Below are 26,026 nucleotides of genomic sequence, written 5' to 3' on the forward strand. Positions count from 1 at the left end.
CATATTTAGCTTTTCTACCTTCCCTAATTATCACTGGCACATAGAAGTCTGAGATCTTGTCATACCTCTCCTTCTCTTTACTTAAGCTTAAAACAGATGTAAATCCTGAATCAGCTGAAGTGAAAACACCCACCTTTATTAAAGATGAAGAAGAAAAAACAGTTAAAAGATATCATGGTAAAGCTCTTTGGGATTGTAAGGATTAGAGAGACATTAAAGATAAGTAAAGTGTTACATACACCTAAAAGTGCTATAAAATTTCTAGCTATTGTCTGTAAATTGGCTTTTGAAAAAGAAAAGAAACATGAAACTCCTCAACTTCCTAGGCATTTTCATCATTCTTACATACACTGTATCTGAACAAGTGGCAAGACTATATCCTTTACTTGGTACTTACTATATGCTATTTTGTATGTATTGTTAGTTAACTTTCCATGTCATTCACACAATTAGATCTTAAGTACCTCCAGGATGGGGACTAAGTCTTAAACTTTGCTGTATCTCTAGCAGTGTTTTATCACAAACAGGAAGTCTCTGTACGATGGGTAAAAGTATTGAAAAACTGATTGGAGTTCTTTACACAAGAAGACCACCAGTCTATATTTTGTTCGTTTGTCTCACTGAAGTAGAAATATGAAGGAAGGAATGTTTTTCAATATTAAAAAAAATTCTTTGAAGTTTCTACTTTGAAAAAGATTCTTCTTCTGACAGTTTTCTCTCAGACAAAAATATGAAAGGGGACTGTGCCAATGGTTTTCCTCTGGACAGAAGCACAACTGATTTTTCATTAATTTTTTCTTATATAAGGACAAAGCAGTCTCTGAGGAAGGAGGAATTCTTTTTATTAACAACAAAATGAAAAGTAAAAAGATGTCACATGTTGGGCAGGAAAATATTACCATACAGCAATTTTTAACATACAACTCTGAAGTAAAGGTCCAATAAGACAATTCGTGTGAAATCAGTGGAAAAAGTCATTCTTACACTAATAGGGTTAAGGTAGGGTTGCGATAAGCACAGCAATCAAAAACCCTACCTTAACTTACTAAATTTAAATGATTTGGAATTTTCTCTTCTCTGGGATTTTATATGTAGGAAGGGAAATATTTTCAGACATCTTGAAATATCTCAAAATAAAAAGTTCTAGATAAAATGGTTTTAAGAATCGTGGATATTGAAATAGTTCAAAATACATAACAAATTTCTTGACTAGGGCAATTTAAGAGTAGAAACTTAATTTCTGAATAAAACTAGCAATGTTATGGGAGTCTTGGGTTAAACAAGTACTCTATTGGTGTTACATGCTTTAGGGATTTCTCTATATTCTTTAAAAACATTACTTTTTTTTCATTTTTTTAAATGAACTTGACAAAAAACAAACAACATTTCCATAATCAAAGAAGAAAGAGAACTGAATAGAAAACTATGAATCTTAATATATAATCTTGTTCTTTCAAAAGTATATATTAAATTTAACACGGTGTGTTGGCAATCAAAATGGGCTCTTAGCACTCAGTTCAACCAAGTGCCCTTGAAAAGTTTGGCCTTTGTTTCCTTGATTAGATTGGGAGTCCTTGGTGACCTCCTTGCCTCAGGGGAGGGCCTAGTTTACATGGGTTTGAGTGGCATGTTTGGGACATCAGAGGCTTTTAGACCACGTGGGCTTAAGTCGCCTCTTTGTGATGATTTTAGGTCACGTGGGTGAGTTGCAAGTGTGATTCACCCTTGACCCTGAAAAAGATATAAAACCAGGGGTTAGCTTTCTATTTTTTGGAGCTCTTACCCACAGCCATGGTGGCATGCGTGACTCTGGGCCAGCCCTAGTTATGAGCTCCCGGGCTGAACCTAGATGTTGGTAACTATGAATTGTATTTGGTCTGTTTGTCGATGTTTGTAATTTGTTTGTATTTGTGCCGAAGTTCAGGGTGCTGGCTTTTTCCCCTGAACTAAGTGAATGGTATTTGTATACTGAATTAAAGTAAGCTTGTTAACTCCTTAACGTTGCTTTCCTTAGTAAAGCAGATCAAAAGAACCTGGGCTTTTGCAGCGTGCTGGTAGCGTGCTTGTTGTTGGGCTTGTGTTGGTCTTTCACACCCACAACAGCTGCTAGCCAAATTGTTGAAACACCAAATTGTTGAAACACATGGTAGCATCTATACTTCCTTCTATGATGGTACTTTCTGTATTTCCTTCAATACCTTCCTGTGTATTTTTTTTTCAATGTTTCATTGGTGCTTTTGAAATTTTATATCCTTACATCATACTGACAAAAACTTTAATAGCATCATTTTTCAATGGCAAAGAAAGTTACCCTCAGACTTTGGGTATGGAATGGAGGAATGGAAGATCTACAAGAGGAAAACAACAAAGTCTTTGGATCACATGTCCTTTCTTAAAGTAGGTCTGTAACACATTCCAATTACAAATAGATTTCTTTTTAGAGTTCCAAAACACAGGATTATACAGGACACTTTAAATCATGTAAGTTATTCCACTGTCTCTACATTGAGGAGAAGACCAGCAAAAATGACCTGGAAATTAATCGGAGATACTGCAGGTGTCACTTTTGACCTTCTAAGAATTGGAACCAAGGGCTGGCCTCTGGCATGCAATGTCCCCAGTCATTGGCTATGCCTTTCCATCTAAAGCATTTCAAACATAAGATTATCTGTTTGGAGAGACTCTACATTTTCTTTCAAAGATGAATTTCAATATGCTAAGTAAGGTAAGAACTAGGTTACAGGTATTGACCCCAAATCTAATATAGTATAACCTATTTGCCTTTTATAATTCGAAGAGGAAATGGAGACTGACTGACTCAGTGTAATGTTTGGAGAGGTAGTGTATTCTACAATATAAATAATATTAGACTTGGGTTAGGAGATCTGGTTGAAATCCAACTTCAGACATTTACTACCTGTGTGACTGAGGGAAAGTTACTTAATTTCTCAGACCATCGGTTTCTTCATCTGGGGATGGGGATGATATTAGTTCTACTACCTAGCTCTTAGGGTTGGTACGAGGAAAATTCTTTGTGGAACATAAACTTTTTTCCTGTCTGCACTACTTTGGGATTTCCAGCTCTGGGTGACTTCTCCAACATATTCCTGAGCCAGGAACCTCTCCCAGATCCCCACTTCCCAGTGTCTTCCGGATTGTTTCAGTGTGTTGTCTTCCCTCATTAAATTGTAACCTCCTTGAAGGCAGGGATTGTCTTTTTTGTATTCACTTCTCTAGCATTTAGCACAATGTCTGGCACACAGTAGGCACTTAGTAAACACTTACTGATTGATATATAAAAGTGAATTATCATCATTATTGCCATCTTGTTCTTATCTTTTTAATGAGATTCAGAACAGGAATGTTCTTGATATCCTGCCACTATTTTTTATATTTAATTCATCCAGGTGGACAAAATAATTGTATTAGGAGGCTAAATGAAAGCATCCTTTTTACAACTCCAGTGGCAGACAGGACAATATGGGTGCTATGTACCTCATTCTGTTCCTATATAATCTGGATGTCTTCTGCTAAGACTCTGTTCCAGGTAACTTGGAATTATGGTATTTGGTTTGGTGATACCTATTAAAAAAGTTATTCTTAAAATTTTATGGATCAATGTTATATCCAGGAGAATATGGGCAACAGTCCAGTCTACAATGATGGTCCAGTTCCCATACAGTTTATTAGCTGACTTCTCTCAGATGGTTTGAAGTCTGTATTTCATAAAACAGAATGAGGCTCTGATTGCAATTCTAGCCACCAGGTCACATACTTCTAGGTATTTTGGTAGGGGCTAAATTTTTTGCAGCTTGCAGTACTGTACAGTCTCTACTGTCTGCCTGCATAATCTAAACTAGTCACCAAGTCTTAGTTCCTTTAAAAACAACCCTTCTGCAATTCCTGATTGCAACGATTTGGTATTGCATTGCTAAAATAAACCACTCTGTTTCCACAAAGAAATCCACATGATTCAAACACTTGCCTAGTACCTTTTTGTTAACATATTGTTGACTGACTTCATCCGGACACAGCTGATATAATGCTTTTTAATTCCATTCTTGGTTTTTTTTTCTTAAGGTCACTTTACAGGCTCATTCTAGAGAGAAATTATTTTTTGGTAGAAACAACAAATCGGATACTATCTATTTGTTATCAGTTTCTACGATTACTTGAAGTGATGGCTAGTTGTTCTAGAATTACTTCTATAGGGTTTAGACCTGTTTATTTTGTGCTCTAAAAATGGTTATATCAATCCTCTTCCTTCTTTATGGCGAGGAAATATTACCTTTTCTATAGTTTCCTTTGGGTGATGATCTTTGTAATTCACTAATATTGTATGGCAGGATGCTGATAGTTTCTTAACATAGCCAGCCATGGTCTTCTCTTTGCCTTGCAGTTTCACCTCTAAGAGGAATAGTTGTAATTCATATATAAAGTGCTAATGATGAATTTTATATCAGTTATAGTCTACTCTGCAATCCAAAAGTAAACATTAAGATTGGCACCGTGTGGGTGTTGTGTGCTTTAAATGTGTTCTTCCCATTTAGTTTTGATTTCAGGATGCTGATAGTTTCTTAACATAGCCAGCCACAGTCTTCTCTTGATGATATTTCACACTTGATATGCCATGCTTGGAGAAGACCACAGTATGGCTATGTATTGCCTTTATCCTTTAATTCAATGTGGCCTCTGAAATTTGGATGAAAACAATCCATTTCTTTCTCCTTGGAGCATATTAAGAATTACACATTTACGAAAACAAAAGGACATTTTGATATCATTGGTGAAAGTTTTCACGAGATTAAGGAATTTCAAATTAACAAAGATTTATTAAATGCCTACTATGTGCCAAGCATGGGGCTAAGCAGTGAGAATTCAAGGAAAGGCAAGAAACCATCTCTGTTCTCAAGGAGCTCTCCCATTGGAGAGAGGCAACTTGTAAGCAACTATGTAAAAGTAGTATTTATAAGATACATTGGAATTTATCTCAGAGGGAAGGTCCTGACATCAAGGAGGACTAGGAAGGGCTTCTTGTAAATGGTAGGACTTCATCTGTGGTTTGATGGAAGCCAGGGAAGTCAGGACAGGGAAGAAGAGACAGAATTCAAAGTATGAGAGGAAGCCAGTGAAAATGCTTGCTGACCTGACTTAATTTGTTTAAAGAATGTGTATTTAATGGTGTTTTTTTCCTTCTTTACTGGAGCCATATACCTTGATGTCATCTATGTATACGAAGTGATTAATAATATGATTTGCTTCTACTCCCTCTTTAATTTGGAAGCCATATATAGTTCCATTTATGAGAAATGATAATGTATTTAAGGCTTAGCAGAATCATAGTGGGTTTATTGTCTCACTGATAAAATGTCACATTTTATATAAGTCATAGTTGCCATTATTCTGCTGGTGGCACGTTTTAAATAAAAAAGTTTTCCATGTGGACATCAAATACTCCAGGGCCTTACTATACTTGGGTCTATTTTATGTATCTGCAGTACATGAATATGTAATGAGGGCAGAACTGAGCCAAAGGCTTTGTGACAAAGGATGCTATAATGTTTTTACACTTCTGGTCAAAAGCTATTGCATTTATTCATAATGATTAAGCAGATACTAGCTTTTCTGAATTGTTTTGGCATAATTGATCTATTAATAAGAGTCATGTTAAACTCAAAAAGTGTCTGAAGAATTGTAATCTAAGTATGTGCTTTTTTTTCAAAATTATTTGAGATGATGTAGCTGTTTTTGTGATTTATTTGGTTATTAGATAGTATTTCTTGAATTTTCAATGACATTATCATGATGACATCATGATCATCATGTATATGGATACTGATTGCTTCTGTGTCTTCTCCTTTCCAAGTCAAGTAACTACTATTTTATTAGTATTTCCCCACAAATTTTTCACTAAAAATTTTAATCAAAGTTTTTATTTTCTCCTTGGCAAGTTGTGTATTCCAGTCTTATTTTTTTAGAATGTTAAATATTATATATTTAAACATTAAAATGATATTTTTTCATGAATGTTGTGAGATCTTAAAAATGAGATGTCCCTTTGTAAAGAAACTTCAAGAAAAAGTAAAACTATATTATATGAAGCAACTTTACTCTTTGTTTTAAAGTTTTCATATAGTTAAAAGTCTCAAGCTTTGCCTTGCAGTTTCGCCTCTAAGAGAAATAGTTATAATTCATATATAAAGTGCTAATGTTGAACTTTATCCTTAAACAAAATAATATCACATTTAAAGTTTTATACAGATAATAGGATAGAGGAACTGTGTGAATATATAAAATATGCAAATATAAATTATACATACATATATCTATATTTATATGACTGCTACAACATATCTTAATGATCCAAGAAGCAATGTATATCACTAAAGAGTTGTGCTTAGCCAGTGACCTCTGCTTCAAACATACAAGGCTGAATTGTTCTAATATTTAAAAAAAATTTTATCCAGTTATGGATCAAGGGAGCTGACTGGTAAACTAACTCAGCTAAGCACTGGCTTAATAATTCCTAAATGAGGCAGAGGCTTTTGATTTTAAGCTGCCTGCTTCAGAAACAAATATTTTCTAGGCATTTTCCACATCTAATACCATATACTGCTATTAACTAATGAATCCTTTAGCATATATTCACATTACCTTTAGAAACTGGAAAAGGTCTCCTTCAATCACTACATTTTTAATGCTGTATACATAGAACCAAAGGAATACAAACCAGAAATACAGAGGTTATACAGAAATGTAGGCTAAGACTTCAACATCTTAAGATATGTGTGTGTGTGTGTATGCGATTCAAATTTCTGTAAGGGAAAAAAATTAAAAACAAAGGGTGATGTGTGTGTGCGCGTGCGCTTTTAACTCCATCTGCTTCTTTTCAAAAGCTACATAGGCAGATTTTTCACAGAATTACTCCCTATATGACTCCCTACCAGAGTAGAACTAATTCTTAGCACCTGCTACCCACCACACTCAGGGATGTCTTCACTGATTATCCTCAAATGGTCATCTCTAGTTCCAGGAAAGTCAAGCTTCCAAACATGGAATTTTTTTTTTAACTTTTTAAACAGTTATATACATAGGCTCTTGAGCTTGATAATAAAAACTAAAGCTACTCTAGGCTATACAGAAGATTGTAAAACTGATTTATTTACATCAAAATGAAGAGACCTCACCTCATGGTTTCCTCCAAAATGAGACCAAAATGAGTTTTTATGTCACATAAAATCTGGACACCCTGTGTGCCATCTAAAGAGAAAACACACTTCAGTGAACCATTGTGAGTCAAGTATGAGGACCAATAATTTTTACTGACCATATATAGCACCCTGTGCATCCTGGCATCACAGATTTTTAAAATATTTGCTGGTAAAATTAAAAGTTTAAATTTAACTGCTTTCAGAATCCAGACTTTATGTGGCTTGTGTTTTTTAGTAGTTTTGTTTTAGGTTTTCCTTACACTGGAGCATTTTAAGCAACAATTTTAATCATTTAGAAAATTCATTTTATATTAAGAATTTTTATAATTCTACCCTAAAGAGAACATGAGTACAGTAGGGAGAGGATGGAGAAAAAGCAGTAATCAGTAATATTTCTTTAAGCATTTTTTTTTCTCTTCATATTAAAGGAAATTTCTTACATTGTTTCAAAATGCATCTGCCCTGGGGTTGAGGGTTAAGGAGCTGAGATGATAGGTGAGGGTAAGATCATAGGTTAAGAGTGAAAGTGAACCTTAGAAGCCATCATATAAAGATGAGGAAGATGAGGCTTAGGGAAGTCAAGATACTTCCCCAAGGTAAAAAGGTGGGAATTAGAGAATGCGCGGAGAAAAAAAGAAGTGCCAAGGATGATGGCCTGGAGAACTCTTAGGTCTACAGTTGTCCCTGTGTTTTTCCACCCACTTTTAAAAATGCAAAAGTCGCAAAAGAATGCATGATGGCTCTTCCGGACAGTAATGTAATTTTACCGCGTCAGCAAGGTTAGGCATATAGGTGTAGGAAAAATGAACAGTAGGTTCAGAATGGGTAGGCCTAGAACTGGTCTGATATTTTGAAACTGTGACTGTGACCACATCACTTAGCACCCCCATGCCTCAATTCTCTCATACACTCATAAGTCACGAGGTTGTAAGAAAAGTGTTTGGCTTTTAAAAAAACAGCTGAAGTGCCATATAAATGCTAAGTCAGTAATAATAATATTAACACTAACGTCAGGCTATTCTACTTTTTTCCATCCCCTTTAGAGAACTGTAGTCAAGAAGGTGGCTCCTCATGGCAGAAAAAGAGTTGGTGCAAAGCTCCAACCCACCTTCTTTTTGGGGAAAAAAGCTGCCATTGGAAAGCCAGAAGCCCCAGTGCATTTTGGGGTACAGTAGGCATGTAGGAATCATTTCCACATCAGCTAACTGGAAAATTTGTGGAGAAAGGTAGTATTTGGTAAGATTGTAAACACTGTTAGCTTTACCCAAATGAAATAAGTGAGAAATAAGAATAAATGTAAAGTCAATTTGTGTTTTACTGATGGTGGCCTACTAAATGACTGTTCTGTATAAATGAGCAAGTAAAATTTCATGTGTGTTTACCTGAGGTGTTATTTCAAAGTTTTAGTCAGTGATTCTCTCTGGCGGTGTATTATTATTATTGCAATGCCTCAATAGCACAAAATAAATCTTTGACCATTTTTGGTTCAGTTCACATTATCTTCATTTCAATCAGCTTTTCATTTCAAGCTTCTGCTGCTCACAGTCTTCTAGCCATTATGAGAAATAGGAAAGACTATACAGTTCTTGTCCTCAGAGTTCTTATCCCAATCTTTTAAGGGAATCTTTTATGTATCAAATAAAGAGGATAATAATTCTGAGAGAAGTCTGCCTATGCACCTTTACAAAAAGAAGCAAATGCAGTTAAAAGTATGTGCATACACACATACACATACACTTATACATCAACACCATCACTATGCTTTGTTTTAAACTTTCTTTCTTACAGAAATTTGGTAGGGGACCTTTTATATTATTCAAAAGAATGCAGTAGCCTCAGGTAAAGGAAGGTATAGAAATCACAATCTGACTATGTCCTACTCCTCCTCAAGACTCTTTACTGGCTTCCTATTCTCCCTAGGACAAAATATTAACTTAGAAATTTAAAATTGGTCATAGTCTAGCTCCTAAGGTATCTCACATTACTCTTCCTCACATACTCTAATATTCTGCCAAAGTGACCTCTTAAAAAATCAATCTGTCAACCAAACTGACCAATCAATTAAGCATTTATTGTATGTTAGGCACAATGCTATACACTGGGAATACAAAGAAAAAAGAGAAAAAAATAGCTTTTCCCTCAAGGACCTGCTATTCTAATGTGGAAGAAAATATGTATTTTTAAAAGTATATAAAAGAGACATATAATGTAGGTATAAGGTATCTAGGAAGGGTAGAAGCAGGAGAGAACCACAAAACGTCTCTGGCAAAAGGTGGTATTTGAGTTGAGTTTTGTGAAGAGTAAAAACATTCCAGGAATGGGGAGCAGCCAGGGCAAAGTCAGGGAGTGTTGAATGTGAGGAACAGAGTAGGACTGTATGGCTGAACCACAATATACAAGAACTGGAGAAATTAGTAAGAAGGCTAGAAAAATAGGAAGGGGCCTAGTTGTAAAGAGTTTTAAACGTCAACAGAGAAGTTTACAGATTTGCTGCATAATCTCAAATGGGCGCTCAACGCAGCAAGGCAATCTTTTTACACTGCCTTAAACAATTCACTCTTCCCCTCATCACAAGCAGCTATCTGAAACCTTTTTAACCCTGCTGAAGCCACCCATGACTTTAGCCTCTCCCCCACTACTCTCTTCAGCTGAGGACTTTGCCTCAAACTTCATTGAAAAAGAAGGTCCTTCTTCCTTGCGAGGGCAAACTCTTCTTTCACCCTTGGCCCCTCCTCCTCCTGTCTTCTTCAGCAGACTACCCCTCTATCACTTTCACTTTCTATCTAATGCTTCCTTCCTACCTAAACATGTCCATGATTTCCTCATCCTTAAAAAGTCCCCAGGAGTATGTTTGTACATGTATAGCCTATATCATATTGCATGCTGTCTTGGGGAGGGGGAAAAATTTAGAACTCAAAATCTCATAAAAGTGAATGTTAAAAACTAAATATATAAATATATACATGTATATATATACACACACAGAGATATAAAAACACACATATGTATGTGTATATGTATATATATATATATGTATATATATATATATATATACACACACATATATATGTATATGTGTGTGTGTATCTCTCCCCACCTGACCTTGCCATTCTTGCTAGTTATTGTCCTATATCTCCTCTTCCTTTCCTGATTAAACTCCTTAACTGGTGCTTCCATTTCCTCTCCTCTCACTCTATTCTAAACTCTCTGCTTCTAAGCTCATCATTTAACTAAAATAGCTCTCTCTGAAGATCTCTTAGTTGCCAAATCCAGTGGCTTTTTCTTCAGTCCTCATCCTTTTTTGACCTCTTGGCAGACTTTGACATTGTGGATTATCCTCTTCCTGATACTCTTTCTTCTCTTTGTTTTCCTGAAGCTGTTCTCTCATAGTTCTGTCTGACCTCTCCTCAGGCTCCTTTACTGGATCTTTATTTAGGCCATGCCCATTAACCTCCCAGTGTCCTTCAAGAATCTATATAGGCCCCTGTTCTTTTCTGTATCTATTCTTTCACCTATTTATATGATGGGCTATAGATTCAATTTTCATATGTGTGCAGATGATTTGCAGATTTATTTATCCACTTCTAACGTCTCTTTTGATCTCTAGTCTCAAATAACCAATATGGATATCTCAAAACCAGAGTATTGTATCTTTCCCACCTTCTGAACTTGTCTTTTATCACTGAGTGCAACACCACCTTTCCAGTCACTCAGGCCTGACACCTCAGCATTATTCTTAATGCCTCATTTACACTCCGCATATCAAATCTGTTGTCGAGTCTCCCTCCTTCTCTCTACGCACTTAGCCACCACCCTGGTACAGCCCCCCATCACCTCACTTCTAGACTACTACGATAGCAACAGCCTTATGGTTGGGTTTCTCATCCGGTGACGCTGGCTTTCTTGTGGTTCCTTGAACATAATAGTCTACCTCCTGAGTCTGCATCTTTTCAATGAATGCCCCCCATACAGTCTCCCCTCTCATTTTTATCTCCTGAATTCTTCTAAGACTCAGCTCCAATCCCACCTTCTGTAAGAGGCCTTTTCTGGTTACCACTCTTCCTCAAAAAAGCCCCCCCCCCAACTGGTAGTGACTTCCTTCTGAGATTACCTTTCATTTATACTATAGATATCTTGTATGTAGATAGTTGTTTTATGTTATTTCCTCCATTAAGATGTGATCTCCTTGAGGGCAGGATCCATATTTTTGCCTTTCTCTGTATCCCTGGAATTCAGTAAAGTTCTTTCCTAACTTAAGGTATGGAGGGAGGAATAAATAAGGAAGCATAAGTAAAAGCATGGAGGCAGAAATAAACTTTCTGGAAGGAATGAAGAGATAGATCTCAAATTGTAGATTATTGAAAGAAGTTATGGAAGTCCAGGTTACATTTGATCAGGCAAAAAGAAGCAGGTGATTCTTGGGCAAAATAATGACACAATCAAATTAGTGTAGGACAGACTGGAGAGAGAAGAGGAGAGAGGAGGGAAGACCAGTAAGGAGCTTATTGTAATAGTTTAAGTCAGAAGCGATGAAGGTGTGTGTGTGTGGGGGGGATGGGATGGATATGAAAGATTCCATGGGAGTAGACTCAACATGATTTGACAGCTGACTGGAAGTGCTGGCGGCTGGAGACAGAAAATTAAGAGATGAGTATTAAGAATTAAGAGATGAGGGCTCCGATGTCATGAACCTGGGTAAATGGAAGGTTGAAGATGTCCCTGACAGAAGGAGGAAAGATAGAAAAGTGGTTTTCCACGGTAAAGAGAATTAAGTTGTTTTGGACATGATGCATTTGAGATGTTTATGGGACATCAAAGTTCAAAATATCCAATAGAAAGCAATATAGGTCTAGGGCTCAGGAGAGAGAGTCTGAGTTGGATGTAGATGTAGGTGTCATCTGCACAGAGATGGTATCAGAATTCAGAATCCATGTGAGTTGATGAGACCACTAAAGAAGAGTACAGAGAGAGTTGACTGCCCAGAACAGAGCATGATACACCAATGTATCAGAGGTAGGGCTTTAATGAGGATCCAGCAAAGGACACTGTTAAGGAGTAGTAGTATAACCCATACAGAAGAAAGTATCTAGGAGGGGGTCATCAACAGTGTCAAATGAGAGAGGCTAAAAAGGAAGAGGACTGAGAAAAGGCCATTGGATTTAGCACTACTGCTTATTGGTGACCTTGAAGTGAAGTTTGAGTTGAGTAGTGAGGACAGAAGCCAGATTACTTGCAAGGGATTGAGAAATTGATAGGAAATGAGAAAAGGGAGGCACCAACTGAAGACAGTTTCCCCTCAGCTAAGAACTGTGCTGTAAAAGAGATGGAAAATATTGGATAATACGATTTCTTAGCAATCTCTTAAATTTTTTTTCAGCATGGACCTCTGGTGTTGCAGACTACTTGCATTTACATGTGCTGCTGACCTCTCAATTAAATCAGTTGAGAATCTTATATAAGATAGTGTTTTTCTCATTGTTTCTATAAAACACAAGTACATTCCAAATCCCATTGGTTTATCACATATAAAACCATCGAATCTCAGAGGTCATTTAGTCCAAATCACTTAAAACACAAATTTTCTCTCTCCTGTTTTCTTAAATTGTTTAATTCTTAAAATTGGTTAGGATTTTGTATAGCTATCATTTCCCATCAGAAAACACGGACACACATTCAAACCCAAAAAAAATTTGAAAAAAAATGTTTTAGTGGCAAACTCTATTCTGTTGAATATGATAATATCAATTTCATCCAGAAATGGAAAACCTCCATTTAGATACTGAACTATCTGATTTGAATAACCTTAGTTTGTTTATACTATAGGACTTAGGTTCCAGAATCATTTAGATTTTAAAGATTTGGTCCTGATTCTAAGCTCTCATTCACAGGATCAATCAATCCATTAATAAGCATTTATTAAGTATCCATTATGTAGTACTCACTGGGGAAAAGGCAAAAAAAAAATGGAAAAAATCTTAGCCCTCAAGGAATTTACATTCTCCCAGATTCCATACCACATTTCTAACACTCTGCTATGTGGATTACAGCCCATTTATGGCTTGGTAGATATATCCTAGAGAGTTGCCGGAAGCACAAGGAGATTTAATGGCTTTACCAGACACATGGCTAGTACATGTTTGAGATAGGATTTCAGTCTTCCCAACTTGAGGGTGAGCATTGTATCCACTATGTCATACTATCTATATCATACTACTAGAAAGAAGAAAAGTGATCTTGAATGGAGTTGTTGGGAAATACAGTAACATTTCTTTATCTTTTCTCCATTAGGGGGACCAATTTCACCATATTCATTCTAATTCAGTCCAGGAAAACTGTGCCCATTTTAATAAAAACTATACTTGGATTTAATATAACATCTTTACTCCTAAAGTACTTTAAGTACTTTAACTTTTTTTTTTTTTTTGCTTTGTCACTGGATGGATGGGGACCAGAATGATTATACTTAATTTATATAAAGGGAAAATGAAGTAGAGACTAAATGAGTTACTGGAAGTAGGACATTAGTTAGAAAAGGAGTTCTGCCTACAATGGAAATACTCTTACTTGAAGTCCATCCAGTATATTTCTCTTATACAGCTATAATATATGCCCCAGGGTACAATCTGCTACTAAGATGCTAGTTCCTTAATGTCTTCTATTTATTATTCAGAAAAGGTAGTTGGCTTCCCCTTACACTGCTTACTTGGTTTGCCTAGGGGTCCCTATTCAATTTAAGGAATTAATTTTCTGCCCCCTTTCATAAAAGTGAAGAAAACATCTGATGGAACAGAAAGCTCTTGATCTTATGGGATTTTTATGCATTGTTTTTGGCCACATTCTTCTTTTTATAAAGAAAAATTCCCTTGACCTCTGTAACAGAAGTCTAATGTTAATTAAATGAAAAAATCCCTCAAACAACATTTTCTTTGATGAATTTAACCACAGGATCAATGACAGGGCATAAGAACACAGGTAAAGAAATAATAGCAGAATTCTGGTATATAAAACAGCCTTGGGGATTCTTTTGGCTGAAGTGGTCACCAGAACTGTCTCTTCAAGGAAGAATGAGTATGCTTCCTGCACTGCTCAGGAAACAATGGACATCTAATTTATTATTGTTATTTATCTCTGGCAGAGAGGGCTGGACAATTATTGGGAAAAATCATGATAGATGACAATAGCTGCTTTCTGTCCAAACACGCTCAGGAGGCTCAAGAGTTAAGAAAGAAGCATCATTGCTTTCAAAAAGATGATCTAGGTTCCCAACAATAAAGCTGTGGGTTTGAAAAAAAAATGCTTTGATATGGTTTCATTGTTGTTTTGCTCAGACTATTTCCTCATAAAACTGAAAAACTTCTTCAATAAAATATAAAAAAACACCAATATCAAAATCTAAACCACAAAATGATGACAAGAGAAAAAAACAGCATAGAGATTACAGAATACTCTGTCCAAAATCTACCTTGAAATGACTTGCCTTCAACAAAACCCCACAAGGGGCACTAACTATGCCATTAATGTGCATAAAACGTTACTGACATATTGCAAAACTCAGGCTAATTTAATAATGCCTGATGTGCCTTACATCATGTTCAGATGATGTAATAATATGTTGCTAAATGAGTCACCTCACATTAGCTTCATGGCGATAGCATAACTGATGGGCCATTAAAAAGAAACTGGTGTAGCAATATTACTGGAAACATTGATGGATCATTTTGCAATTGAATTTTTTTTATTGATCCAATACATGGAGGGTGTAGGGCCAACATTTTTATTAACAATAGGTACAATATTTTAAAAATAGTCACAGTCAAAACTAAGTGAAAAATCCATTTATCATTTCAGCATAAAGTATTTTACACTTTTTTTTTTTTTTTTTTTTTTTACAGACTGAGTGAAATGTAATTAAGGCCACACAGCATGTGGTTGCTTCCAGGCCATTATATCTTTCTGCAATCATACATTTTGTAGAAAAATGACTGGCACCAATTAAATTTCTACTTTTTTGGATATTTTATAAACTTGAAAATCCAAATATACAACTTCAACTAAATTCATGTTTATAGAAAGGCTAAGCAGAGCAACACCAACAGATGTGATTACGCTTGTCTAAACTGAGTTAACATTGCTCATTTTTCCTCATTATTTACTCCATATCATCTTTCTGCCATTAGCTGATACTCCTTTTTTCTCTTATGTTTTTCTCATCATTTTACTATTAGCTAGACTTTTAATTATATCAAAGAAGAATAAGATTGACTTTCATATTTCAGAAGATTCACTATTTTCATAGTCAAAAGCTTCCCAAATCTAATTTTGATTTTTAGACAATGTCCATGAGGAACGGTATCATAGTTAAAAATCAGCGTTCTGACCTTGATGGAAAAGATATATTAGGTGTTCCATTTCCATTTCTCCTGTGATAGCTTTTAAAAGAAACAGGTTCAATTCCTTATAGGAAAAAACATCTGAGTGCCTAAGTGGTTTTTGGCTAAGTAGTTTGTCTTAAAATTTTATACTTCTGCTCAAAATATACATGAGCACACTTAAAGTGATTCAACTGTGATTGTACAACTGTGTCGTAAATCATTTATATCATTTAATTCACCAATCTAAATATGACTACAATAACAAATAAATGTATAGATGCATCTTTTTAAATATGTACCCTCAAAAAACTTTCAGAGGAGCATTACAAATAATATTTTAGAGCATTAAAAACAAACCCTGTGTATGTGCATGCATGCATGGAAGCATTTATATATGTATGAATATTTCCCTTGCAGAGGCAGCTAGGTGGTGGTGTGGATGTGGAATAAGGAAAAATTGAATTCAAATTCAGCCTCAGACACTCACTGGTGGCGTGATCCTATGCAAATCACTTAATTCTGCTGCCTTTAGTTTCCTCATCTGCAAAATGGGGATAATAATAGCACCTACCTCGCAGGGATCAAATGAGATAATATTTATAAAGCATTTTGGAAACCTTAAAGTGTGAGAAAAATGCTGGGTATTATTAGAACTAAACATTTTATACAAAGTCATACGAAGAATACAGCATATAACATTGTCCTCCTGCGGCTGAGAATCTCATATTCTAATCACTTTTGTCTGTCATAGTCAGTGTTAAAAAAAGGAACAACCAAAAACCCAACTCTCTCACCACATATCTAAACTACTGCCAAATCCTGTCATTTTTTGCTTATTATCACCTTCTTTTAACTCACACGGTCGCCATTCTCATTCAGGTTATCATCATCTCTTTGTTGGACTCACAGCTTCCTAATTGGTTTTCCTGTTCCAATCTCTCCCTACCCCAATACATCCCTCCACACAGCTGCCAAAGTAATGTTACCAAGGCATTTCTTTGGTGTCTGGCATACAGTGGGCACTTAATCATTGCTTGCTGACTAAAATGTGTTTGACCACATTTTTCCTTCTTTCCTTCAATATTTCCAGGATAAATTCTGGTGTTTGGTTTTTTAAAGCTCTTCCTAACTGGCTTTATCCATGTTACATATTACTTCCCTCTATGTAATGTGAAGTCCAGTCAAATGAGAATTTCTGCTGTTCCTCACATACAGACACACTTCTGCGCTTTTTCATTGGCTGTCTCTCAAGTCTGGAATACATTTGCATCTCTTCTCCATTTCTTGGAATCCTTGGTTTCTTTTAAGACTCAGCTAGTGGGTGAGGGCCTCTGTGCCGCTCCTCTCACAAGATACTCCATATCTCTAGACTCTGGGCATTTTCACTGGCTGTTCCCCATGCCTGGAATGTTGTCCCTCCCTCATTTCCACCTCCTGGCTTCCTTCAAGTGACCACTAAAACCCCAGCTTTTACCAGAAACCTTCTTTCTGTTGATTATCTCTCACTTATCCTGTATATATCTTTTTGTACATAGTTGTTTTCATGTTGGTCTCCCCCATTAGTGTGTGAGCTAGCTCCTTGAGAGCAAAGGCTATCTTTTTGCCTTTCTTAGTATGTTCAGTGCTTAGCACAGTGCCGTAACAACAGATGCTTAATAAATGCTTGACTGATTGATTCTCCCCAAAGTTCGTGAATCTCCTGGAAACTGCATTTATTTATTTTTAAAATACTCCATATTTTAAAGTGTACATGATATTTTCCTGAAAAGAGTTCTAACAACTGGGGTACTGGGAAAGGTGTTATGTAGGAGGTGGCATTTGAGCTGAGTCTGGGAGGAGCCAGGAATTCCAAGAGGCAATAATAATAATAACTATCATTCAGAGAACACTTCAAGGTTTGCAAAACACTTTACAAATATTATCTCATTTGATCCTCATAACAACTCTGTGAGGTAGGGGCTATTACTACCCCATTTTACAGATGAGCAAACAAAGGCAGATCAGTGACTTACCCAGGGACATAGAGCTAGTGATTCAGGCTGGATCTGAGCTCTTTCTGAGTCTCAGTCAAATACATTACCCACCAGGGACACAGACTGTACAAAGGCATAGTTTTTAAGAAACAAAATGTTGTGTACGGGGAATATCAATAGGTCAGTTTGGCTGGAACGCAGAGTGTATGTGTGTGTCATGGGGTATAATGTGTACGGAAATATAGGCAAGAACCAGATTGTGAATTGCTTTAAATGCCTAATAGCAAAGTTGACATTTTATCTTAGAGGCCATAGGGAGTCACTAGAACTTCTTGATTGGGGATAATGAAATAGTCTGTCTTGTGCTTCAGAAATATCAACCTGGCATTCTGTAGAGGATGAAGAGGTGAGGAAAGAGAGTGTAGGCGGGAAAACAAATTACGAAGCTATTCCAAAAGACCAAGTGGGAGGGGATGAGGGGCCTAAACGAGGGTGCTTGTGGTGAATAGAAAGAAGGGGACAGATACAAGAGATACTGTTAAGGTAGAAATTACAAGATTTGGCAACTGATTGGATATGGTATGCAAGGGAGAGGGAAGAGTTGAGGATGCTTCTCTGATTGACATATGGCCTTAGAAGATACATTTTTAAAATTTTACTGTATAAAGTCTGTAATAAAAGACTACAGCCTTTCCAGGCAAAGCTCTTCTTATAAGGGCAGTCTCCTTTTCAATTTTATAGTGTACATGAACACGGAAACACCTAATTACATATCAGTTTTAAATTAAATTTCACATGCTCTCGATTCCTGATTATGAACACTAATGGAGAACAGTGATATATAGTTCTCAAAAAGGCAAACAAAATAAAAATTCACTTCCTTTAATACAATGGATGGCATGTAATAGAAGGCCACCAGAAACATGATGATTGAGGCTGGAAGGAAAAGGCTCCTGATAGCATATGATAATAAAGCCTCTGTAACTGAAGGCACTGTAATCATTCTTGGCATCTAGGTAGGCTTGGAGTTCAAATCTAACTTTAAATACATACTAGCTGAGTGACACTGGGCTAGTCACTCAGCCTCTGGAGCTACGCTGCTCATTTGTAAAATGAGAGGGCTGGATTGAAAGGCTTCTGAGATCCCTTCAACCTATGCTCCTGTGAGTGTGTGACAACCTTGACACTTCACTTTTACTGGTCCCACATACTGAATCATCTGCCAATTCTGGCAGTTTCTTTCTCCACAACATATCTTGGATACATCTCCTTCTCCTTACTCACAGAACCTGACCATGGTACACATTCTTATTACCCCTTGCTTGGAATACTGCAATAGTCTCCGGCCTCAAGTCTCTCTGCTTTAATATAATATCCTTTTAATATAATATCCTTCTCCTAGCTACCACAGTGAAGTGCAGGTCTAACCATGTCATCTCCTATACTCAGTAAATTATAGTGGCCTCCTATTAATATAAACTCCTTTGCTGACAATAAAGGCTCTTTGCAACCAGGTCTGGTTCCTATCTTTCTAGTTGTTTTTACATATTACTCCCTCCATGTGCTTTAAAGTTACTTTTTTTCCACACATATCACTCTGTCTCCTATCTATGTTTTGTACTGGCTGTCCCTCTTGCTCAGAATGCTCTTCCTCATTTCCTCTACTTCTTAAAACCCTTGGCTTTCTTCAGCTCAAATGCCACCTTCTGCAAGGGGCAAACTCCTGCCCCTATATATCAGTGTCTTCTCCTCTAAAGTTACCTTTCATCTACTCAGATGTATCTTTTACATGCCTATTTATGTTATATGATGTCTTGCACATGAGAATATAAGCTACTTGAGGGCACAGACTGTTTTTGCTTTGTCTTTGAATTCTCAGGACTCAACACAGTACTTGGACCATAGTTAGGGACAGGGATAGGCCCTGGACCTGCGATTTCATTAGAGGAGAATCTCTCAACCAATACAGGTCAGCACCTTCTCTGTAGCTTACAGGCTTAGAAAATTGCCTAGAGCACTGGGAAGTTAAGTGACTAGCTCAGGGTCACATTTTAGAGACTGTACTAGAACCCAGGTCTTTTTGGCTTCAGATAATCTCACTTTGAAGAAGCACTGCTTTGTGTCACACAGTAAATACTTAGTAAATATTTGTTGATTGAGAGGAGGAAATAGTTTGGATCTCAACATTGAGATGTGTAGTTAACATATTTACAAGTAAGCATGAGCTGTTTGAGGATCCTTTCCTTTCTTAAAAGGAAAAATCTCACTCATATCTCTTACATAGGAACAAAATATGAGCCATTTCATTTCTAACTCTGTTTGGTTAAGCAATAATAATCTGACAATCATTACCCTGGTACTAAAGCTAAAAAAATCTCATCATGGATAAAACAATTTTCTTCTTTACTAGTAGAATTCTAGCTAGGAAGTATTTAACGATTACAACAATGTGTTTAAATGCATTACAACACTGCCTCAATTACATAGCTCATTTGTTGGGTGGGGGTGAGAATGAGGGAGGGGACTTTTGGTTTGTCCTCTTTGGTCCCAGAAGGTAAAACTAGAAACAAAAAATAAAAGTTTAGGTTTATAGTTATAGAACATAGACTTTATAGGTAATCTAGTCCAATGACCTCCTTTTAACCTCATTTTCCTGTGGTCTAGAGAGATTAGGTAACTTGCTCAGTGTTACACAGACATTGAGTGGCAGAGCTGGAATTTGAATCCAGATCTATGATTCTTTCCACCCCATTTGCTTTCTATTCTTTCCACTCCATCTGAAAATGGAGTGAACCATCTCCCAAGAAGTAATGGCTTCCCCTTACTGATGGTATTGGGTGATTGATTATATGTCAAGAGAATTGTAAGAAAATTTTTATTCAGGTATAGGTTGGACTAGATGGCATTTGAGGCCCCCTCCTCAGATTCTTTGACTTAGTCTAATACTAACACAATTAAGGAGTTCATTTATTGGAATCTGAAACAAACATTTTGATACTCAAGAAATCATAATCATTTTCTTTAGAGGACATATGATCAATTCTGCCTCTTTCTTAGACAGAATTTTAATGTATGGCTACTGTGCCTTCCAATGCTGGTCACTGACATAAAGACAAGTAATGACTAAGCTTCTAAAATTAATATCAATTTTACAAATTACTTAAATATTATAGACAGTGACTTATTTGGAAAACACATTTACCATTTTCTTATTTACTCTCATTTACTTATTTACTCTTAGCAGAAGCATGAAAGTCCATAGCTTTGTTTTTTTTTTTAATACTGCAGTTGTTTGTCAGTTGGCATATCAATGAGAGCTTAGTAGTACAGGCATAAATAAGGCTTTGTTTGTAACATCTGTGCAATAGAAAAGAAGGAGAAATCCCAGGATGTTACTTTCTTAGCTAGGAGAGGCTGTATTGCGCCATTTCCAGTTCAGATAAACACTAGTACTCATGCCAACTCTATTGTTAACATTTAAAAGTTCCTTGATGATATAATGAGGTTCCATATATTAAATAAGTGAGGTATTGATAAAACAAGAAAATTCACTGGAAGGAAATGAGCATTTATTAAACACCTACTACGTGCAAAGCACTTTATAAATATAATCTCATTTGATTTTTGCAACAACCCTAGGAGGTAGATGCTATTATTATTCCCCCACCCCCTTCCAGTTGAGAGAACTGAAGTAAACAGAGGTTAAGTGACTTGCTAAGAGGTTACACCATTATTGTCTGAGGTTGGGTTTGAATTCAGGTCTTCCTGACTTTATTCCCAGAACTCTGTGCATGAAGGCATCATCTAACTTCCTCACTGAAAAAAAAATTTTCATATAAAAAGTCATCCAACTAGCTTTTCCTCCTAAACTTTTATTCATGAGAAAAGGGAAAAAAAATTTAAAACAATGTCTGAACAGTCGATTGTCAAAATGTCCTCATCTGTTTCTGTGTGGATTCAACAGCGATCTCAAAGTAGCCTGCTGCTTTTGTAAAATGCACTGTGTTCAAATGATGTGGATATGGACAGTAAATTAAGAAATTAAGAGATAAAGTATCACATATTTTCATCAACAAGAAAACTGACAAACTCCTGAACATAAAGAAAATTGTTCAGTATTGTATGATTTTCCTATGCACATCAGAATTATTATTGAATAAATTTGGTGCCATGGAAATAAGCATATCTCTACATTAAAGAAATCAAACAGTGAATCTAATAAAAAAATAAACTAACTGTTTTTCCTTTTTTCTTCTTGGCTTTCACAGTGATTTCTGTTGGGGGGGGATTTGAACATGTTATATCTTAGTCAAGGAAAGAAGAGTGGTAAAAAGAAAAAGGTGAGTATGGAAAGGGAAATATGGGTATGGTTATCAGTTTGTAGGCTAATGGAAATTTTGTTGAACATACAACACTTTTTTTATAGCCATAGTCAGACCTTGTTTACATGTGATACAGTGAATAACTGAAATCCATGTTATCCCTAAGTCTTATTTTGTCCAATAAATTCAACCCACTCTCCCACATTTTATTAGTCAAAATTCATTGATTTAAATTTCATTTTTTAAAATTCCCATGTATTGGAGGTGTTAATGAACAAATAAATAGTCTCATGATAAGAGACTAGTGCCCATAAACTCCTAAATAATGAAAAGCTGACATAATTTTTGATTACTATGTGGCACTCTAACTGGGAGGTACCTCTCCAACTTAGCACTCTTGTAGCTTGGATTGTAGCACTGATTGTAGCTTGGATACTCAAAGGATAACTATTACTTCTTTGGGTTCAATGGCATTCTTTAGATCTGTACTCCTGAACTTATAGATCATGAGTGCCTACTGGTATACTTACCTTTAAGAGTCATCCAGGAGTCACAAGTAGCTCAAAGTAAATGCAATTACTATTATACTATAGTAAGAATAGTAGCTATACAACATTCCTCCCATAAACTTGGGGCTTACTGCCCTACAAATACAGTATCACTGGGAAGAGTGAGCACATATTTAGAACTGGTAGTGAAGCATACAAGTAGGAAAAATACATGGCCAAGCCAACTCATGCCTTGTGTATTGTCAGGCGTTGATGTCCTTTCTTTTTCCCTGGGCCCATGTTTCCGCTGCATGAGCTGCTCATCTGAGCTCTCTGCACTAGCTCCTCTTTACAGCTCAACATCCAAATGCCAGGGATTTTGAATACATAGCTGGATTTCTGCTCTGATATCGAAGGTCACATTGAACCACTGAAGATGCTTCCTGTCCTACCCAATCCCTTCTTCTGTGATCCCTGCTGAATGTAATATCTCTTCCTCAGGGAATGCAAGATGCTGAGACTGAGAAGGGTGAGGGCATAGGAGGGTTATTTTCTCCTTCCCCAGAAGCCCTCTGACAGAAGTGCAAAAGTCATATCCCACAAAACCGCTTCTTGTCTCAACTCTCTCAATTGTCTTTTAGACCTGGAAAGACAGTTTTTTAAGAGCCACCAGAAGCATGGCAAATCATTAGATACCCAATGACAATATTCCCCTTAAATTTCATCAGGGAGAACAACCTGTAAAGGGGTAACAGAGTGTAGATATATTTTTGCACTTCATTTAACATATTAACACCTAAATTCTCTGTTACTTTCCCTATTCTGTGATTTCATTAACTAGGCTGGGAAATGGGGGAATAAACAGGTCAGTGACTAATAATGCTACCTGCCAAATCTATTTTTGTCATTTATATTAGACTCAAAGCCAGAATCTTAATGAAAACTAAATTCTGTCTCAAAAGGTAAAAAGCCTCAGCATTATTCTAGGCTTAAACAGGTAAATAAATTTACTTACTTGAAATTACTCAGAAAAGCGCATGTAAAATGAGGCTTCATTGCAATTTTATATTTTTATATAAGTGGAGAAATCTTTGCCACATGCATACATATACATACACATACAAAGTGCTGCTGGCTATAAACACAAACTCAAGGTTCATAAGAACTCTAAAACAAAAATAGCCCTAAGGCTTAAAAGCAAGGTGTCCCCACCTTGAGGGTAAGGTAATCAAAGACATATTACATTGGCAGTACAGGTCTATAGTTTGTATTATGATTAGGATGTTTTTACACATCATTTTTATTAGCTATTTTCCCCAAGATTATGTAAAAGTCTTTAATATGTTTTGTAAAGGTGAAAAAAATATGACAAGTTAAATAATCTGCAAAACTCACACCTTGAGAGACAGAAGACGGTTAGATTAAAAATCAGGTCTGGGATCACTAGTCCATGGCTTAACCCAGGTAGCAAAGACATTCACTTATTGAAATCAAATTCGTATTATGGAATTCAATTACAGTGATGGAGATCTTGAATCAACTACAAATCACAGAAATACCCCATAATTCTTCACAAATAGCAAATTCTGTTGAAATCTGACTGGGGCAGAGGGTGTTGCAATCCTATTGTTAGTAGATATTACTAGAGGTGTTGAGAAAAACTGGTAGATCTTTAGTTCAAAAGATTATTATTTCAATTTGAGAGATTAAAAGGTCCTAAAAAGGAAACTGAAAGGCTCTAAGTTCTATTATTGCTCTTTTCACGAACTATTGTGACCAGGTCAGTAATATAAATGCTCTATCCCTTATAAAAGAAAAACGGCAAAAACCCATTGACATATCTGACAGAAAATGACTAATCCATTAAGCATTAAGGAATCACCATAAACCACCCTGTAAATATATATTAAGTCCCTCATTGCCATCACCAACAAATACAAAAATCCTAAAACTGATATAGAAAACCGCACATCGAATTCAAAATTATTTTTACTCATATAACAAATTCATGCTGCACAGTGTGCCCAATGTGCCCATTGAGAAGTTCACAGTACACTGGAAAGAATACTAGATTCAGAATCAAAGGACTTCCATCCAAAGACTAGGTCTGCCACTCACTAGCTATATGGCTGCAGTCAAGCCACTTTACCTCTGTGGTTTCTCTGCAAAATGAGGGCAATGGGCCACAGACAACCTCTAAGGTCACTTCCAGTTCAAAATCTATAATCCTGAAAGAAATCAGGATAGATTTAAAGAACGAAACAGCTGAAACCCCCCCCCACCCCACCAATTTGATATTCTCTATTCTCCATTTTGTTTTCACGTAGGGTTTGAATTTGACAGAAATTTTTCTGCAGGACAGCTCTCAGCATATTCAGTGCTAGTAAATGTTCTCTTAGAAAAGTAACATAGGAAGCAATAGAAAGTAGTAAGATGTCTTGAGGATTAAATGAGATAACATTAGTAAAGGACTTAGCCCATTGCCAAGCCATTTAATAAATATTTATTAGAAGAAAAAAGATGGACCCTGTGCATAGAGACAGCTCTGAGAAACATGGGTGGATCCAATACACATTTTTCAAGTCAAATAGAACACTTAATGCTCTACATTCTTGGAAACTATTTACAAAGCTGAAATAAAAATATCTGAGATTATAGGCTTCACTTTATAAGCAAGCATTTCACATTTTGTACCAATAAGTGGTGGTTTAGTGTGGCGGAAAGCAAAGACTGAAATGTAAGGGCTACATTTCAAGAAAAAAAAGCACCAGTTCCAGGAAATGGGGAAACTGGTACTCAGTGGAATTAACGTCAAGGTGAAACTCTAAAAATTCTATGACGATAGAAAGAGGAGAGAGAGGGAGCCTCTTGAGCCAGAAGAGAGAGTTCTTTAAGCATAGGGAGTGGCATTACAGAAATTGTGTTTAATTGCTAAGTAACAACCACATTCAGCCATAAATTAAATAAGAAAAGAATAAAGAAATAAATTGGATAAATCTCTACTTCCTCCACTATTAAAGCCTTTATTTAACCACAGGGGGAAAAATCATCCCACTTCCTTCTTGTACTCACTAAACTTACTTGACAGCCTGGTAATCCCGTGTCTCTGCTGTACAGGGGAAATGAGCCTCTCTCTGACGTTTTTCCTATAAAACAAAAGAAAATAATTTGATACAAAAACATTTCATTGATTGTAGACAATGAAGTCAATCTCTCGGTACAGTTGCTATATCTATTTTTGGATTTGGGAATAGAAAGGGCAGATAGGAAGCAAGAGACTAAAAAAAAAGGAAAGAACTAAGACTTAGGAATCATTCAAGTCATATCAAGAATTGTGCCCTTATTTTCTATAAAATGTCCCCCATTTTAAGTTTAATGTACTACGGTGAAATTAAAAAGTAAAATGGATCTCCTTGTCTCACTCTCTGAGAAAAACACCATCCAAAAATATTTCTTTGGTCAGATAACAAGAGAAAGTAGTTATTGGAAAGATCCTTTAAGTCTAAATTTCTTTAAGGAATTGATGTAAATAATGTGTTAAAAAATTCTGATTAAATCTGTTTTGTTCCAAGATGAAGCTTTAAGGCGAGGTTTGAAAGGATTCTTTAGAGGATTTTTTTTTTAAAATCAGGAAATTCACCCAAAGAACATGAAGTATGT

The 26,026-nt window shown here is 36.2% G+C and overlaps 1 protein-coding gene across 3 annotated transcripts in view; it reads right to left on the minus strand.

Annotated features, from left to right (window-relative positions):
- TCF12 (transcription factor 12) overlaps positions 1–26,026 on the minus strand; it is a 424,142-nt gene that overhangs the window by 97,115 nt on the left and 301,001 nt on the right. For all 3 annotated transcript variants that reach the window (XM_036737190.1, XM_036737189.1, XM_036737191.1), the window contains exon 6: positions 25,448–25,512. In XM_036737190.1, coding sequence (XP_036593085.1) covers positions 25,448–25,512 — 65 coding nt within the window. The remainder of the gene's footprint in view (positions 1–25,447; positions 25,513–26,026) is intronic.

The sequence above is a fragment of the Trichosurus vulpecula genome, chromosome 8 (assembly GCF_011100635.1).
Source record: "Trichosurus vulpecula isolate mTriVul1 chromosome 8, mTriVul1.pri, whole genome shotgun sequence".
Lineage (NCBI taxonomy): Eukaryota > Metazoa > Chordata > Mammalia > Diprotodontia > Phalangeridae > Trichosurus > Trichosurus vulpecula.